The sequence below is a fragment of the Seriola lalandi genome, unplaced genomic scaffold (genome assembly GCF_002814215.2).
Source record: "Seriola lalandi dorsalis isolate HSWRI2012SDOR001 ecotype SW California unplaced genomic scaffold, Sedor1 jcf7180002054580, whole genome shotgun sequence".
Lineage (NCBI taxonomy): Eukaryota > Metazoa > Chordata > Actinopteri > Carangiformes > Carangidae > Seriola > Seriola lalandi.
In genome coordinates this window covers 952,574-972,058 of record NW_019525133.1, presented here as the reverse complement: position 1 = coordinate 972,058, position 19,485 = coordinate 952,574, and the positions used below count along the sequence as shown (strand labels likewise).

The following is a 19,485-nucleotide window of genomic DNA, read 5'->3' as shown; positions in this document are numbered from 1 at the left end:
AATAGTACATATATTTCTGTTCATCATCACATATTTCAAATCATTAGGAACCTTATTAATAAAATATTGCGGGTTTGAGCAACGCTTGGCCAAAGACAATTACTTTCTGATGATGACCTGCTGGTGGGTCTCACAGGATTGAAGAGGTTGCTCATGAATGTATTTTCTCATTTAGGCAAGATACAATGTTTTTTTTGTTGTTGCAGCTCCACTTTGTGTTTTAGGATGGTAAAATTTGTGCTTTTTCACATGCAGTCTTTCACAGTGCAGCTTTAAGCCTGACGTCTACATTAGCTGTGAACCTCCCACATGCTGATTGTTTTCTGACAGGAGGGTAACAACATCCCAGGCCTCCCATCTAGATTAGACTTTGAACCCAGGCACACAGTTAGATATCTTCATGCCAACCTCAGACCAGTCTTCCTGCAGAATGGGACTGTGCTGAAGGTCTCTGTGCCACCTGTCGCCTCCTTGGTTTTCTGGTGTGGGAGTAGAAACCCTCCGAATAACCTTCCTTATTACCTGACCAAGGCAGAAGGATGTTGATAAAGAAAGAAAAAATCTGATCTGCTTTGTGAAAACATCTCTCCCTGTGGTGGGTTTTATTTCAGAGCTGAATGGGAAATGAAAATGAAGTTGTACATTACTTTTCTACTGATGAGGTTACCGTCTTGGTCCATATAGTGTTCTTCTGTAACAGACTCGCCTGGAATATTCTTTGCCTCTTCTCCCTGGAAGCATTTGTGGTTAGGAAACAAATAAAGGCTCACAAAAGACGCATTCAGAACTAATAAAACAATCCGTTACCATCACCACACCCGAAACAGCACCTCAAGAAAGACAAACATCCCTGTCAGAAAGAAGCTGAACACTGGGTTAGTCTTCAACCATGACCTGAGACGGGCTTGGTAGTGCACGTACACAAACATATCTATGCTTACACATATCCACACCTACAAAGGGAGTAGAACTATCATTAACCAAACACAACTACTATGATGCACACCAGAATGACCAGTCTAAACCAAGCCAAGCCAAACCAAACCAAACCAAACCAAACCAAACCAAACCAAACCAAACCAAACCAAACAAAGGCTCAGCCCAGCCTCTGCTTCAGGCTTTCAGGGTACCTTTAAAATGAGACGGCGTCTGAAGATTCTTGTAGTTACAGTCTGTTCTTCCTCTGAACCAGAATCTACACTAACCCGCTGCTGAAAAAGGTATTATAAGGTCATTACACAAACACATGGAGGGAGTCAGGAGGAGAGAGAAGTACATGTATAGGAAAGAGAATTAGTTAGCTGTGACATGTAGCCTTTATGAAGGCCTACGCCATCTCCATGGTCTGCTGGATCAAAAAGAAGAGAAACCTGGAACCAAAGACTTAAGTTTGTTTGGTTTAGGCATTTCACCTTCAATAACAGAATCACAATGAAGTATAGTGCTGCAGTAGGTACAGACAATAAACAGGACTAGATTCTACACTGCACTATAACCACTGTTAAGGGTCTTTTCATTTGATTGTACTCATTATTGTTATTGCTAGTAACATTACCTGGACTTTTTTCTCTGACACCAGCGCTCCCTCTTCTTTTCTGCCATTCGAAGACTCAGAGGAGCCGCCCTGAGGTGAGTGCTTTGAGCTGTCGCCGTTCTGTCGGGACCTCCCTGATTCGCCCCTAGACGAGGATGTGATGGAGTCACTAGAGTTCTCCTGGCTGTTGGGTAAGATACAAATAATTAGGACTGTAGTTACAGGATACCGTAAAGAGCTGAAAAATACATAATCTGAGAAGATTTCTGAGAAGGATGCACAAGGAAAAGATGGATTTTAAATTCAGGCTGGCAAGAAATTGTGGTAATTCTCGGAGACTTAAGAGACTGACCTTTCCCGTCTGTCGAGCAGGTCTGAGCTGACACTTCGGCCTGGCGTCGGTGGTTCCACATTGACGCTTGATGAATCACTGTGCCAACCTGAAAGTGAACACATGTCTTTTTCTGCCTGTTCAACCTGATCAAGAATCTCCTGAACCCTGGCCTCGGTCATCTCTTTGTCCTCCTCCTTCTCCTCTGAGCCTTCTTCTTTCTTCACCTCCTCCAACAGAGATCCTAATGCCTCTTCTGTGCTTTGTTTGTCTCCGTGTCCCTCCTCCTCTTCCTCATTGGATTCAGACTCACTGGACTGAAGTTCTCCAAGTGCCTCAACCCAGGCCTGAGGGGAGAGACGGGCTACAGCCTGGTCCTCGGTTGCATGGTCCTCTTCTGACGTCCCATAAATATCTCTTTCACTGCCACACAACTCTCCTTCATCCTTAAACTGCAGTTCTCCATCTGTGTCACCCTTGTAGACCCTTTCCTCACTGTCCCCATCCACCTTTTGCACCTCTGGTTTTTCATCAATACCCTCTGTGACAGTCACCGCTTCTATTGTGGTACAGTCTTTTCCCACTTCATGCCAAATTTCTATCAGATTATGCTGCTGCTCCTCTGACAGATTCTGCACATCTCTCACCTCCTCCACCTTACAGGCTGTCCCCTTCTTCTCATCTTGAACAAGAACATGCTGCTCATCTATCACATCTTTCTCTTCCTCCACAGACCCCTCCTTCTGTTCCACCAATATGTTTTTTTCCTCTGCCAACTTTGACCTATCTTTTGTAATCAACTCACATTTTCTTTCCACATTTTTAATCAGGTCCTGCTCTACCCACTTTTCCACTAATCCATTGCCCTCTGCTAAATCTGTTGCAACCATCTCAACAACCTTCTCTATTTCTTCTGTCACTTCCATTTCACCTCCTTTTAAACCTACATCCTCCTGTACCCCATTGGGGGCACCCAACTGCATTCCTGCATCTACCACTTGTGCTCTGTCAGGCGATGAAGGCGTTATAGATGATACTGATGATAGAGAAGGGGAAGATGTGGAGTAAGCCATGTCAATGTCTAACTCGCACATCGCTGGGAAAGAGTGAGACCTGGGCTTGTGGCTCAGCTCCATTTCATGACAAGACCTGTCCTCCTCTTCGCTCAAAAGCAGCTGGTCGTTCAGAGCGATGTGGGGCTTTCTGACCTTAGAAGGAACAGGGTCAGGGAGTTCAAAGGCCGGGAAGGATAGGGCAAGGTCACAGGGTCTGGGGGGGCTCCTAGGAGGGCTGTCTGGCTCTTCGCTACCAGGCTCTATCTCCGGGCTCCAGGGCAAGGGCTGAGGCTGGGAGTCGGCCAGCAAAGGGGTGTCTGGCTCTGGTTGATGGTGAGCAAGGGAAGGGTTGGGGGTGATGGGGAGTTCGGGCTCCAGGAAGTGGGGGTCAGAGTGCAGTGCAGCAGGGGACTGCAGCTCCGCTAGAATGCTCTGATAATCTGTAGGTGACAGGATGACAAATGTAGAGACATACGCACACACCAAAGCATGCCACAAAAGAATATAACACACCGAAAAACACACACACCTTAACACATACACTGTATGAGCTGACAATGGCACAGAGGTTGAAGTGCAAAGCATGTCTCCAGATAACCACTAGCTGAGATGGTGATTTGTCAGCAGCTACTGTATAATGGCAGTATGACTAATCCAAACTCAAACATATGCAGTAAAATATAATAAAAACATACAATACATTTTACTGTATATTTTTGAAAATTTCATATTGAACACAAATAAAAAATATAGTGAAATATTTAAGATATATAAAGAAGTAGTAGTATAGTTATAATACTTAGTAGTATTCAAATTGACAGTAATCATAAAAGCATGTCATGTTTGTCAGTAATGTTTCTGATTTTTAGTGAGTGTTGATTCAACAGCTGTGGTGAGGTAAGACGTCAAAAGTGGCAGCGCATTAGAGACATAAGGCCATATTAATCATGTAGCGTGGGATGTTATGAATGCAGGATATTACTTAATTATTTGCCAGGGTGTTCTGTTACATGCTCACATGAATAAGTTGACAGATGAGAGATGTGGGAAGGAATAGAGGAGGAGAAGGAGCAAGATAAAGGACAGAGGATGCTAAATGAATATTTCCATTGTGGAAGGGTCAATGGGAGTTCGAGTGGGAGCTGGAGGGATGGAGGGTGCACAAGTGCACTGGCAAGCAGGACAGGGGGACAGGGAGCGGAGGGGAGGGGAGGAAGGACTGGGGCTTGGACATCGGGACCCAGAGGGAGAGACGGGAGGGAGAGTAGACAAGGAAAGAGGGGAGACAGGGCGGGAGGAGGAGGCCAGCTGCATCACTATAGACTCTCTGCTTGGAGAGGCGGTGACAGAAGGTGAAGTCCTACCTAAGGGTGAGGAGGGGTTGGTGATGGGTTCCGATAGGTCAGGTATTTGGGGGGGGATGGTGAAAGTGGGGGAGGTTGGGGCAGAGGTGGGAGAGGATGGAACAGAGGTAGCTGAAGAAGGAATGGGTGATGAAGAGTTAGCAGCAGGTGATAAAGGTAAAGGTGAGGTGATGAGGGGGATTGGGGAGGATGGGTGGGGCGAGAAAGGGAAGGCAGGGGATTGACGAGGGTCAGCAGGGGGACATTGAGGAATGGGGGAAGGAGGGGGAAGGAAGTTGAACTTTGGTGGTTCAAATGGCGCTGGAGGTGCCAAGTCTTTGAGCGAAATGGAGGACTCATAACTTGGAGAGCGGCGTGGGGGAAAGGGACGGCAGTGAAGTGCTACAGTAGGTGAGAGGGGAGTGGGTGGGGGAGTTGGGGTCTGTGTTGGAAAGAGGGGGCTGGGTGTCTGCAAGATGAAGGCAGCTTCATTGCTTCGGGGGGTTAAGGGGATAATAACGCAAACTATGGCAAAGGGATGAGGCACGACATGCAGAGGAGATGAAAAGGAACAAAAGTGCATTGGAGAAAGATGGAAAAAGAACACATGAAAGATGGTTTAATTTGAAACATGCTTGCACAACAAGACAATGAATGAATAACATGAATGAGGGATATGTGGAGGAAGAGGCATGTGAGGGATGGATAAGGAGAGGGCGCATGTAGATATCAGCAACTATGACTCTTAACTTGTTAAGAGCTGTTATGTGCTGTTATCAGCAGTGGATACTGCTGTGGGGAGGTGATGGGAGGCAGGAGGAAGAAGAGGAGGAGGAGGCAGTCTGGTTTCACAGAGGAAGAGATTCTCTCATCTATCCAAGGAAGGCTCAGAGGAACTGGAGGAGAACTAGGAGAACTAAACTAAATGCAGAAAGGAAAGCAGACTCTACAGGATTATAGATTATATTTCTAGTCAGACATAATTGAAAAACATTTAAATAAGTATGCAGCATGCACTTAGAATGGGATTTTAACAGTGGATATTGCTCATTTGTGACAACTGGATGCACTATGGTGATTTGTAGAGTGGTATTCACCCTCTGCAAGACCTGATTAATATGAAAATGGTGGTTAATTAAATATAAGCCAATTAACATCAGTATGTTCAAGTGCAATTAAAACTTGTTTAAAATTGATTGATTTAAAAAAAAAAAGCAAGATGCATTAAAGTAGAATACTATGATTATTTCATTGGCATATAAACTGTAAAATATGAAAATCAGGAATGCATTTGGGAAACAGCAGGAGCCAGTTGTCCAAACAAAATCCAAATCTGACAGTAAATCAGTTTATCTAGAGATTTGCACTAGGACTATTTGCATGTGATCCATGCATTGGCACAACAAAAATGGTAGCAGGGAGAGGTAAGAGGTCAGCTAGACAGAGCTAAACTTTACCATCAGCCTGATCCCGGAAAACAGCGTTATCATCGGCAAAACATCTCGTGCCTGAAATGTTACCATAGTCAAATATTGGGCCCTCCAGTAAAGTCACAATATCCATCCGATTGACTTTGGTCAGCACTGTAGTTAAGGCATCCGCTGTGGAAGAGAAGAAGATGACAAAAAAATTGAATTAAGACTTCCGTAAAATTATGAAACAAAGTTTGTAAATTTGAGCAAAACTGCTTATCCCAATGGTTTACTAAGGAAAAAAAATATATATGCAAATTTGGGTGTTTGATGTCTGAACAGGGAAAGGATGAGAGTGATTAAAAGACAGACAGAAAGGGACTGAGGAGGATACACAGTAAAACAGGCAGGGAAAATACTCAGACTAAAATGGACAACACAGATGCATGTGAAAATACCATAAATTTTATGAGCTAGCATTAGAAGTTTTCTTTGCCATAAATCAAAAGCAGAAAGACTGAAAAGAGAGCAGACGAAAGACATCGAAAGAGAGGAGAAAAAACATTTTTAGATATAAAAATAGTCTTACTTGTGGCGTTTTTCCCTTCCCGACTGACCCATTTCTTAAGTAGCATGAAGCTCTGTGCTGTCAGAGAGTTGGGGTTCTCTAGTCTGATGTGGTTGATCTCATCCACTGTGAAGTTCATCTCCCGGGCCAACTCTGTGATGGGACAAGAATAGCAACTCTTCTAACTTTAATGTACAGTATTTAATTGTCTGTCATTTTATGACAGACAATTTGTGTGTTTGCAGTGAGTGCAAACACACAAATTACACAGAGGTTAAATAACAATATAAATATATGTATTTCAAAATCATTAAAATCCTGTTATAAAACAGTTTCAACTTCAGTTGCCTCAACACTAAATTTAAATTCCACTTTTTTTTTTTTTTGTCCCCATTAAATGATATGACATTTTCAGGGCCACATTTAACAGTATGATCCTTTGTAGGATATTCCGTTAGCCTGAAGATGGCAGCAAATGCCAGGGTTTGAGAATGAGAAAGAAAGCAACTCGGGTAAAAGGGACCTGAGGGCTAGAGTAATGTAGAATGTGTCCCAACCTGTCCAACTGAGTCCCAGGTGATCTGCAACGATGGCCATGCGCAAGTCCGTCCGCTCACAAGGACTTTGGGGACCTGGGAAGAAAGAGGATAATGACTTATCAATACCGTTCACATTCCTCTTCCCCTAGATACTAATCTAAGAGAAAAATAAACATGTACATATTTTTCCTTTTCTGGCCACTTATGCATCAGAATTAACAACATCAATCAATGTTGTGTTCAAAATAATTAAATTAAAATAGTGAGCATATCACTGTAATATAGCTATAATCTAGGTTCAATTACTCTCACAGGATGGCAAGAAAAGGATATTTCACACTAGAGACATTATGGGCAACTTAAATATGTTCATAGATTAAGTGGTGTTCTGTGACTGTTTGTGGTATGTATCCTCTAAGCAAGCAGTAACTGTCATGAGAACCACACAAAACAAAGCATAACATGACTCTCAACAACAGACTCGTAGTTCTACAAATCTAGGGTGGAAAGGTCTATGTTAGAATCTAAAATGCTGACATGCGAAGACGCTTTTGTGTGTTCTTTGCCAACACTAGTTAGTTTAAATGACAATTGAAAACATGAAAAATTCTGTAAGAACAAACTACTACAATAACTCGGTAGCCACCCCGCACAGACAGACAGACAGACAGACCAGGAAGTTGTCAAACAAGGGACTGGTTGTGCCAGTGGACCAGTCACTACTACTGGCATGCTCACGCTACCAAACGGGGGTTAAAAAGGGTTGAAAGAGGGGAACAGAGGAAAGAGAATCTTGCAACAAGGACAATACAGTACACAGTACATCAATGACAAAAAAAGAAATTTAAATGACAGCTACTGTTCTGAAGAGAATATGTAAACACGCCACAGGCATTCCAGTCAATCCATTAAACGATCACAACGATGTCATGCAACTAAAAGTGAAATATATAAATATATAGATGTATTTTAAACATAGTGTGAAAGTTTTACAAACTAGGCTTGATCTCCGCGATGGGAGGCGTTCGAGACCCTGTGAGTCCCTGACTGCCCTCCTTCCCACCAGTCCGCCTACTCCTCCTGCTCCTCTCACTGCCGGAGGCCCTGTCCGTCGTCGCCACCTTTGCCCTTACGGACGCGGCCCCGGCCTCAGCCCTCGAACCTCTACCAGACCTGGATGAGCGGGAGGGCTGGGAGGGCTGGGAGGGCTGGGAAGGCTGGGAGGCGTCCGACAGAGAGGTGCTCCGGGAGGTGCTGTCTTCCTCCGACTGCTCTGTCTGCGTCTTTTTCTCCTCGTCTGACAGGCGGTCCACCAACTTTAGCGTCTCCCCGCTAATGTCTTTAAAGTATTCGATGGTGCGCTTACAAATTTCACTAGGGTTTTCCTGCCTGTCCTGTCTACATGCTCCCTCATTTGTGACATTGCTGACCTGATGCCTGTCCTTCAGTGGGAGCCTTGAGGGCAATTGTATGGCTGTTCTCTCTGAGTCCAATGCCCTTGTTGGCTGTGAGGTAACCCGAACTGAAACAAGTGAGCTAGCTGCAGCAGTGGGGCTGCTCTTTTTAACATCCTTGATTGGTATTCTAGACCTGGGCTCTACTTTGGCTATGGCTGGCTCTCCCCTTTTCCTGACCTCAACCGTTACTGCTTGTTTGGGCTTCTGTTTGCCAATGGCTGTTCCCTGTGTGTGAAATGACCACCCTGATGCTTTAACTGGAAGCCTTGACCTCGGCTGCTTCACTTCACTTTCTTTAACTGTTTCACTTTTCTGGTCCTGCACCTGATTGCTGCTGTGTAAATCCACCCTCTCTTCTAAATCCCTACAACACAGTGTTTCTATCCTGCTAGCTTTTTGAAGAGTGGGCTCAGAGGAGGACTGCAAATTAAACACCACACTACCACACTGAATGTAGTTGGCCTGAACACTTGAGGACTCGAGGTTGTTGTTGTTGTTGCAGTTTTCAGAAGGATAATCTCTACTCTCTAACTTGGACTCAGTGTGTCTGCTAGATTGACTCTCTGTACACTGACCCTCAATACTGATGTATTCTGGCACCATCTGACCCTCTGACATCTCAGTTTTACAATCTGTGAGATCCCCTGAGTCTTTTTTCACAGTTATAGAGGCAGCTATGCCCATCTTAATAGGAGTGCGTAATTTGGGATCAACCTTAGAGGCTGTGATTGTACATGACGAGGCGGTCTCAGCTATGGCTTCACAGGAGGGAGCATCAGTACTGGTATAGCCAGTGTCACTGCCAGGCTGCGCAGAGCTGCATTTTGCTGTTGTTGCTGCTGGTGTTGTTGGTGTAGTGCTGCTGTCTGTGGTAGTATCTATAACCTTCACATTCCCATCTACTGTGGCCCTCTCCCCTGTTTTTGACTGAGAGGAAATTACCCCCAGGATCTTGCCCCCTCTCCCCTTTTCCCCTGTTTTAGGGTCAGAGGAATGCTCACCAATCTGGAAAAACTGAAGCCTCTCTTCAACAAAGTCCCGCTTGCTCATGTCAATAGCACCACTGCGGGTCATCTCAAACATCTTCCCTTCATGGAAAGGGAAGGGGTTAGGCTCACTAGTCGGTGTGCTCTCATCAGTCGGTGTTCGAGCGGGAGTTGTGTCAGGTGTTGTAGCCTGTGATTTGTCCTCCACCGATAAACCAAAGGGCTTGGGATCCTCCTCTTTTGATTTGGACTCAAAAACTCCATCATTATCACCCCCTTTGGTGGACCAGGGGTCAAAGTCCAGGCCTTTAGTAGCAACAGTTTTGAAGGTTGAATTCAGCTCCTCTTCAAGTTGGTAGGCAAAGTAGTTTTCTCCAAAGCCCTGCCTATCTGGATGTCTTCCTTCTAGGGTATAATCCTTTTCATCTCCACTGCTTTTTGCTGAAGATGTGCTGGTTTTAGACTTTCCATTATCCCCCACTTCTTCACATTTCTCTTCCTCTATCACTTCGAGCTTAGACTGACTGAATGAGCGGTCAGTTGTTTTTCCATCATTAGACAGACTCGATGTTTTAGGATCCTCACTCAGTCCATCATCCTCATCCTGAAGGTCATACCCATCCAAAGAGTCTATTTCAGTTGCATCTGTGTCATGGGAGAACTCAGCAGTGGTTGCTATAGAGCAGTCAGTGATTGACTGGTCATTGCCATTTTGTTCAAAGTCAGCATCCTCCCCCTTTACTACACCATTGATCCCAGACTCCTTATTATTTCCGTTTTTCTCTGTTCGTTTGTGTTTCGGGCGTTTATCCCCCTCCTCTTTCATTTTGAAGGTGTACCTTTTGATGGGGATGGGATGGAAGACAGACTCATCATCACTTGAATCGCTGTTATCAGCTCCAGGGGGTATAGGGGATGGAGGCTGTACCCTGATGATTGGCTCAGCTAAGAGGTGCCTATCATGTTCCTCTTGGAGGTTCACCTCCATCATCTCTGTCTCTGCCTCAGAAGAGGCACACGACCCCCTTTTCTCAGGGTCAGACTGCTCTGTCTCTAAAGGAGGAGGAGGTGGAAACTCTATATAAGCAACTCTTTTCTCCTTTGACTTCTGTCTCTCTGTATCCTGTTTTCTACTGTGATTCTCTGAGGAAGCTGGTTTAGATTTTTCCTTCAAGGGCTCCTTGTAGATGAAGGTCTTTCCTTCTTCCTCCTCAGACTCCTCTGGGATAGGGCTTGGCATGCCTGGCATGAAGCCTATTACAGAGTCTGGTGTTCTTGAGGTCAGACTCATTTCCTCTGAGCTGGGGGTCTCAGGGGTAACAGGACTTTTCCCAGAGCTGTCCATGAAAGTCACTTGTTCTAGAGTGTCATCTTCCGGACTTCCTTGAGGAGATGGAGACTGTTTTTGTTTGACAGTGTAAAATGCACCCCTAGTTTCATGCACTGTCCTACTCTCATGGCTTACTATCTTTTTGTATGTTCCCAGCTGCCCCGAGGCTGTTTCTTTCTCATACTGCTTTCCTACTTGGATGCTAACATACACAGGTAAGGGTTTAATATCTTTGAAACCCTCTGTGACAACTACAGGAGTTACTTGCTCCAAATACTCCACTTGGTCAACACCATTACACACTATGTTTGACTGGCTTCCATCTGATGAGTCTGTGGATTTTTCTACTGATGATCCACGAGTAGACTTGTTGGATTCAGAGCTACTGTGTAACCGATTACTAGCTAGAGTAGGAATATGAGACCCTACCTTCTCATATGGTTCAACAGAGGCATCTAATTTTAGAGAGGTGGATTTATGATTTTCTGAGAAATTAGATGGCTTTTTAACAGGAATTTGTGATTCCGAGTTTTTTTTTAGACTATCATTGCTATTTGGGCTTTCTCGAACAACAAATTCTGTGTAGATTATTTTCTTGGTTGTTTCTTGTCTTTGGGAATCACTATTATTTCCATCTTTCATAGAATCATGGATTAAAGAATGAGATAGTTTTGGAGATTGGGGTTTATAGCTCCCATACCCTTGACTCTCCCAAGTTTTGAATAACTTTTTCTCCTCCTGATCTTTTCCACTGGTCTCATGCTTGGGTGAGAACTTACTGGATTCACTATCTAGACATCTCCTCTGGTTTCCTGGACTGTCTGGTGTTTTTGGAACATTTGAACCAGCAAACACCTGATACACAGGTAATTTACTTTCCTGGAGTTTCCTAATAGGAGGATTTGAGTTTTGGCCACCCTGAGGACTCCTATCTTGCCTCTGAGCCTCTTGCTCAAACTTTAGCCTTACTGCACTCACTTTAGAGGAAGACATTTGAAATGGTTTAGAACCTTCACCTGTGCTTCCCTGTGATTTACCATCTCCTTGTTTTCTTGGGTCGGATTCACTGTACTGCAGCAGTACTCTCCTCTCTGGACTGCTGGGTAAGCTGGCACATTTCCTATCATTTGAGCTGAACCTGTCTCTAAGCCTCTCTCTGGTCCACTCTTCCCCACTACCCCCATTCCTGTAGGCTGACCTCTCTGGACTGCTATGTGTAGAGCTCGGCCCTGATCGTGATTCTCTGAAGTCTGGTCTACGAGATTTCTTCTCTGGAGATGAAAGCTCATCGTTGAGCTGTTCCGTTTTGTCACGAAAAAACTGAGATACCTCACTGAGTTTTTCCTCTGCCTCCTTTACAGTCCTGTCCACTCTGTCCTCATACATAAGCTGTTCTCTCTCCTTACTCTGTGTGTCATCTGACACACGCATCCAAACAGATTGCTTTGGGCTACCAGGTTCAGAAGAATACTGCAAAAGTGTCAATTTGTCAAAGTTATCATCAGCACTGGCCATTCTTCCAGATTTGTCAAACACATTTCTCGGCGACCTGAAGACATACTCTGTCCTTGGCCCAACTGATCTACCCTCACTATGGCTGCTTCTGTCTGGTGAGTGGAAACGAGACCTATCTCTCAGATATTCCTCTGTGTCAGAATGAGACTGGTCAAATTTCTCAGAGAGTAGCATTTTCTCTGCAAAATTATAAGATTCTCCCCTAAGCTCTGACGATTCATCTTCATTGTACTCTACAGATTGCTGGCTAAGTAGCTTTAGAGTTTTGTAAGAGTCATCTGCCATGAGCTGCGCTGAACTAGGGCGACTGTCTTCCTCTTGTGACATGGGTGTGTTCACTCTGGGGGAGTCAAGGTACACTGGAAGTGATTCCTCAGGCTCCTCCTCTTCATGTCTATTCCCTGGGTAGTAATACATTTCCTTCTCTGCATGGTTTTTTGTCTCTCTGATGATGACCTCTGTTGGTTCTGTTTTATTTCCTTTTTCAATATGAACCTCAATTATTCTTTCAACTTTAGGTTTGGAGTTGATGTCCTCAAGAACTCTTTGTGACGTTTCCTCATTGCCAGACTTGTGTTCAAACAGTCCAGCCAGCTCTCTAGATGGGTCCTTGCCTGACTGAAAAGCCTTCATTATGTCATGCACAGACATAGTTTCCTCACACCTCTCAGATGCAGCTTCTTTGCCAGGTGGTTTGTGGTACACCATCCTGGTGGTGGTAGTGATGTGAGTCTCCTCCTTTACTCTCATCCCTTTTCCAATTGGATCCTCATCAGGGCTGACTTTTATTGAATAGCATTTATTCTGTTCTGGAGTTGATGTAGCTTGATTGAGATGCCCTTTAGAATCTGAGTCAATATATCTGACAGGATGTGCATCCTCCATTGCAAGTTGTTTGTTATCCTCTGCGGCCTCATAGCTCCTGATGACATGGACAACCTCAGTCCTAGTCTCAGTGATCACTGGCGGAACTGGGATATCCTGAAATAGGGCCTTGGGACCCATGCCTTCTGCACTCTGAGGGGCAGAGGGTGTCCTTTCACTCCTGGTCTCAAAGCCACTGTCTGAGAGGGGGCTTTTATCCTGTTCGTGTGAGATATCATCAGGGGATTCAAGCACAGTGTCTGCTCCAAAAAGCGCATCTGCTACTTTACTGATCTCTTTGTCTGAAACTGAAGAGCGCATGTTTGTTGGAGGCATTTTGAGCTTATGCTCTTGAACTGCTATGGTGGGTTTTAGGACACGTTTCTGTTTCTCCTTGCCCTCTCCTTCTCTCTTGCCCTCATCTGCTTTATGTTTTGTGTCATGCATTTTGGAGAAAGAGCTGCTACCAACATCATTGGCCAGGTAGTCAACCACTTTGGAGAGATTGAAATCTCTGTCTGGTATTGTTTTTGATTTTGTTTGAGGAACCACAGTCTCATATCTTGGCGGATAGCTCCAGTTGCTTGGTGGTTGTTCAACTTGTACTTTTGAGAAGTGTATGTCATCCAAAGAACCCCTTGCCAGAGAAACCCTACCATCCTTCACAGCATCTTTAGTAAGGATTTCACTCACTTTTACCAAATCTTGTTTTACTTTCTCCACAATCCTATACGGCTCCTCGTCCTCTATCTTAGCCTCTTTGGGAGAATCCGACTGAAATCCTTTATTGGCTGTGGAATTTGGGTCTGTCTGCAAAATGGCTGACATTCGTATCAAGTCCTCTTTCATTTCAGCTACATCCTTCAGAATCTCTTGGCTGGATGACAGTGGTGATGTGGTGTTTGATTTCATGCCAGCAGAAAAAAGAGGGGCTTTGATGGGGGAAAGAGTTCTAGCAAAGGAAGACTGCAACTGAGCATTCACCTCAGCCGGCACAGTCTTCCGCGGGGACAGGAGAGCAGCAGCTGACTTGGACACCTCAGGTAACTTTTTAAACTGGGGCTCTGGCAGGACATTAATAACGGAGTACACTGGAACAGTCATTGTACTGGACGTTACAGCAGTGGTGGCATTTGGAGTGGTTCTTAGAGAGGCATAAAGGGAACTAGAAGCTGAAGATCTCATGGATTGATATGAGGAGGATGCAGAAGAGGACAAGGACTTCAAGGTGCCATAGCCCGCAGAACAAGAATTAAATGTTTTTTCAACCTCATCAAAGGCTGCATTGACACTTGTAGTTGCAGCATTGGTGGTTGCTTGTATTCTTTCTTGCAGACTGCTGGCGAGAAGAGATGTTGGGGATGAAGAGCGGTACTGTGTAGGTGACACAGTTCCATTGATCAGAGCTGCAGCACTTGGAGAGGGGTTGGATTTAAGTGGTGAAGAAAGAGATGAGAACAGGTTTCTTGCAGGGCCAGTGACATCTGAAGCAAAGGAACGCACAGAGGAGAGACCAGGGACTGTTTTTATGGGTGAGGAGGAAGATGCTGTGCCACTAGAGCCCCCCATAACAGTCTTGTATGGTAGGGGTGAACTGAACATACTCAGAGAAGACTTGGGAGAGGTTGGTGGGGTCATGCCTATAGATGTTCTCTCAAGAAGAGTGCTTCCTCCTCCAGAGACTGTTATTGGAGAGGTCCTAGCAGATAATGCAGCCAGTCCTTTCATAGATATAGGGTCTGGGGCACTTTTCCCTGGTGAGGCCAATGGACTTGGGGAGACCTGGGTTGGGTACTGGGCTTGTTGGACTACAGTTTTTATAGGAGAGGAGATGGTTCTGTAAGATCTGATGGGAGAGGCCATGTCACTAACTGACTTAACAGAGGAGGCAGGTGATCCAGGGATGTTGGTCTTGATTGGGGAGGCAGAGTTGATGGACCAGACAGACTTTAATGGAGAGGCAGAGGGCGTGTTGGATGATGAACTGGAGAGGGAGCCAAACCCAGACTTGGCTTGGCCAGGGACGGCGACAGGAACAGGCGACCACGCCTGATAAGATCTCGTTGAAAAGACAGGTTTGTGAGGGTAGCTAGAAGGCTGTGTTCTCGGCGAGCTTCGATCAGTTGTTTCTTCAACAATAATTTAAACCAAAATCAATAAGGAAGTAAACATAAAATGTAACGTAAAATAATTTAAAATAAAACATAAAAACCAGAAAGAGAAATTTGAGTCAGTCAGAAACAGCATTATTCACAGCAGCAAGACAGAAGTTTAAAATAACATAACAGTTGAAACAGGGAGACTTTTTGTCAAAATGAAATGCAGGACAGGCCCTTGTTCAAAAATCCAGAATGATATGGAAAGTTATGGTCTAAAATCAGTGACTAATGGCAAAATATACCTGATAAAGAATGGAGTGTGTATAGGAACAAAAAATGCTTGACATATGATAAATGTGACAGAAAATGACATGAAAACCAAAAAAAATTCCATTGACTTTTGATGTGTTCTATTCTATTGTGATCTTTTTGCCTCCTTGCAATAGTGCCTTTTACTATACGTGTTTTATTGACATGTGTTTTTGCTTTCATTTGGTTCATTTCCAATGCCAGAGATGACCCCATGAATGTATACCATTAAAAATTACCACTTTACTTGTTGATCATAAAATAAAATATGAGGTTGCACTTTACAAGAAATTAGTCATCATAGTTCAATTGTTAACATGATTGTTTTCATGTAAGACTCAGATGGACAAGGCTGGAATAATAAAACAAAACACAGACAGTACTGCAAAATTTGCACAACTTCTGTGTCCTGATAATACAAAGTGCAGTATGAAAACTGTACCAAAAATATATAATGGTCAACATTTTGTAAATAGCAAAATGCTCACTCTAACATAGTCTCAATGTAGGGGAAATCAACTATAAAGTGCAACCTGTTACCACATTAATATACACAGCCGCACACAATCATAAAGCCAATAAGAGTGAAATGGCCACTAAAAGAATGAGAACAATTCAAAAAAATATTTTTATTCAACATGAATTGAAACATTTTTTGTTCAAATGATAAATGAACAGACAGACATTGATTCCCAGTGTTTTCACAAATGTAAAATAACGTAACAGTAACACCTTTTTGTCAACATGGGGTGGGTAAGCAAAGCGTAACACACAGTAAACCATGCAAATGTTTGATGAATGACAAATGATCAAAGAGTATGTGTAAGGTGAAGTGAATAAATGATTGATGAACATGTCTTGTCAGAACTCGTTCTATACTAAGGGACCTTTAGACACTAAAAGTGATTAAAATTATGTAAATATCGAAAATCAATTGAAATGTTCATGAAAGTAAAAATGGGAAACTCACTCGCTGCTGGGTCGGTCAAATAGCTGTAGCGCTTACGCAAAGCTAAGGAGGCAAAGGTATGACGTCGTTCTGGCTTTTCAGTCTGAAACAAACAAAAAAGAACAAAAGATGCTTTAACATAAAAAATATGGTGAAATGTAGCTCTAATCTCTCAGAATTAGGTCTAAATGATCTTGTTAGGGTTAGGGTTAAGGTTAACTTGTTAACTTAGATACTGTATTGCATGGATAGTGTCCTGCTTTTAGTTAATCAGTACATGCTGTTAGTACTGTCACAAGGAGGCACTGCAGGTGTACTGTAGTGTCTCCTCTGGAGAGTAATGGACTGTTTCTCTACATCTCTTCACTCATTGCATTTCTCAATGTCACTGCAATGAAATAACTACAAACAATATGTGTTTTTTCTGTATTGCTTGCTACAGTAAGTAGTAAGCATGGGCAAAATTCAACTTCCACTTATGTACACTAGCTAGTTAAACAAATGTCCAGTTATCATGAAGATGACTTCCTCAGATCATCATCAAATGTGGTGATATGGTACACCTTATTAAAATGACAAAAATAGTAGCAGTTGTGTCAATTTCAATTTTAGGACAGTGACACATATTCAGTCCAGTCTGCAGGAATTATGTTCCTATTGGACAATTCTGCATTTCATGACTTACAGTATATGCCAACATTCAGTGCCTGTGTAGATAATAAGAGTGTCCATTATGTAACAAAGTGAAAGCAAATGTGTAGATTGTAGGTTGTCATGATGAATGTTGGTCTATCTCTCATGCCAGTAGTTTGTGGGCTTTGTGTGTGTCCCTTTCAGACGATCACTACAGTCTTTTGGAAACCTTAACCATGTCATTTGCCTAACTGTAGTTGCAATGTGTGGTTATGGTTGGAATACTTTTTTATGTTGGCACTGAACATTAAAAATTCTGCCATTGAACAAAATCTGGATATAATAATCTGGTTGCTGAATTGCCCAATGTCAACAGTCTGTCTGGCCAGTGGATTAATATATTTATGTAGAAAGAATATAACACACATGGTCACTACTTATAATGTAAATACTCAAATATAAAAACAGCCTTATCTCCCTTTGATTAAACTAACTTGTAAATGTTTTGGCATGCAGCTCAGAGTGTTAGTATTCTCTGTAACACACAAGCCATGGACAAGAGTGAGGAAGGGAAACCCCAAATACAACAAAACAATGACTAAGTGGACAAATGATAAGAGTTAGAGTTTCATCTTTAGCTTCCAAGAGATACCATAGTCCTGTATGAAACGCTCGAGTTAATAGGAAGGATGGAGATATGGTGATTTCCTGCTGATTATGTATGTAAAGGAAGATAGAGATGAAAAACAAGCCGAGGTGTGGCACAGTAATTGGCTCCACTGGACTTGAGATGAAGACAACAATAAATAAATCCTTGCTGATTAAAACAATTGCCATTTCCACTCATGCACTACATGGGGTCACTTCAGCAATGAGGTAGCTGTGTAAAAAACGTGCAGTCAGAAGCATCTTTCACACGCAGGTGCTGTACAGAGACAAAATATTTGCAACGCGCATATTTACTTCAGCATCTGCAGTATAGCAAACAGAAAGGACGACAAAGAAGAAGCAGTTCCATGTGATGATGAAGAATCTGTTTACCTCATCATCAGGATCAGACTCCATATCCTGTGGTATTCCAAGATGCATTGCAGGAGAGGAGAGAGATGACACAATGGAGAGCAGGGAAGTTATAGTGAGCAGGGCGGTGGAAATAAAATTCAGGGGATGAAAATGGAGCAGCAAAAACAACAAAAGCCATCAGAAAAAATCTATGAGATTAATAAGAAAATAAACAGCAAAATAACAAAAGCAGAAGCAAAATAATTACAGTTTCTTGTGATCAATCAACACCACAACAAACAAATCAGAAGTGTTTTTTTTTTTTTTGCATAATTCTTATGTACCCACAGTGAGCCAGGCAATACAACAAAGCACGATGTGCATGTGTGGCTGCATGTGTACGTTGTGGGGTCTTATGACTGGCACAGGCTTTAACACTTATAAAAGACACAAGCAGCAGGCAGTCACTTTTAGACCAAATGAACTTCAGTGGCTCCTCTTGATGTCAGGACAACACTGCTTCCTGTTTCTTGAATGTAATTTACATGTAGATGATATGATATGGCCTATAAAGATGACCTATTCATACGTGGTGATCCTACCTTCTTGTGGGTTGGCAGTGTGATATTCAAATTGCATATGGCAGTCTGTGGAAGGCCTTTAGTGGATTTTGGCTCTCTCAGGAAGGAGAGGCGGCCACATGGCTCCTGGCCCATGTCTCTGATCTGTAGAAGATAGCCAAAAGATCATGAGTTGACTGTACAAACAATTTCAAGAACAACCCTGCAGAATTTAAAATTTCTGTATTTTTTTCTACTTCAACTTATTGCACTTTCATAAATTGGAAACTGTACAGTATATAGATGTAAAGACTTAACAGGGAGAATGCATTTCATTTGTCAGTTGGCAGGAGGACAAAAATTACCAAAAAAAAATCACAAAATTAACAGCATGTACTTCTGATCTGTGGGAAACTTTCAGTGTGACACTGTGTCAATTTAATTTTCATTTCTGACATAATTTAATCAGCAAGGCACATTTACAAATTAGGTCAGAACATGCACAGTAAATGCTGGCAGAGAGAAAGGGTGATAGAAGGGATAAATGTTATACCTTCACATTGAAAGGAAGTCTGTTTTCCTTGAAGGAGTAGAAGTTAAAAACCAACTGCTGGCCACTTTTGGTGAGAGGGGACAGGTTGCCATAGCAGTCCACATGGATAGGCTTGCCCTCGAGAACCTGCAGAAGTGCATTGACCAAAAATGGAGTATCACGGCTTAAACACATTCTGCAGATGAGGTTGATGAATTGCATTTCAATAACATATCATAGATTTATAAATTTGTCTATTTGTTCTTTTTGAGACTCTCTTACTGCAGTAAAGTGTTTGCAAGTCTACATGAATGCACAACCCCACCTCAATATCCTTGCTCCGCGCCACTTCCTCAAAGTTCTCCTGCTGCTCAAGGGTCTTGTCCACCTTGTCGTCTGTCATGCAGAAGCAGCGCAGCCGAGCCTCAACAGCGTCGTTCATCTTGGCGAACACCACAAACTTGGCC

The 19,485-nt window shown here is 43.1% G+C and overlaps 1 protein-coding gene across 1 annotated transcript in view; it reads right to left on the bottom strand.

Moving 5' to 3' along the window:
- Positions 1–19,485, bottom strand: part of LOC111663755 (ankyrin-3-like) — a 123,673-nt gene that overhangs the window by 3,734 nt on the left and 100,454 nt on the right. Inside the window, exons 34-47 of the mRNA XM_087177087.1 lie at positions 19,344–19,406; positions 19,040–19,165; positions 18,529–18,651; positions 17,966–17,992; positions 16,313–16,394; positions 7,780–15,063; positions 6,801–6,875; positions 6,265–6,396; positions 5,721–5,864; positions 1,887–3,360; positions 1,556–1,718; positions 1,131–1,208; positions 648–731; positions 409–522 (exon numbers count right to left, since the gene is read on the bottom strand). Of these exons, the coding sequence (XP_087033213.1) occupies positions 409–522; positions 648–731; positions 1,131–1,208; positions 1,556–1,718; positions 1,887–3,360; positions 5,721–5,864; positions 6,265–6,396; positions 6,801–6,875; positions 7,780–15,063; positions 16,313–16,394; positions 17,966–17,992; positions 18,529–18,651; positions 19,040–19,165; positions 19,344–19,406 (9,969 nt within the window). The remainder of the gene's footprint in view (positions 1–408; positions 523–647; positions 732–1,130; positions 1,209–1,555; positions 1,719–1,886; positions 3,361–5,720; positions 5,865–6,264; positions 6,397–6,800; positions 6,876–7,779; positions 15,064–16,312; positions 16,395–17,965; positions 17,993–18,528; positions 18,652–19,039; positions 19,166–19,343; positions 19,407–19,485) is intronic.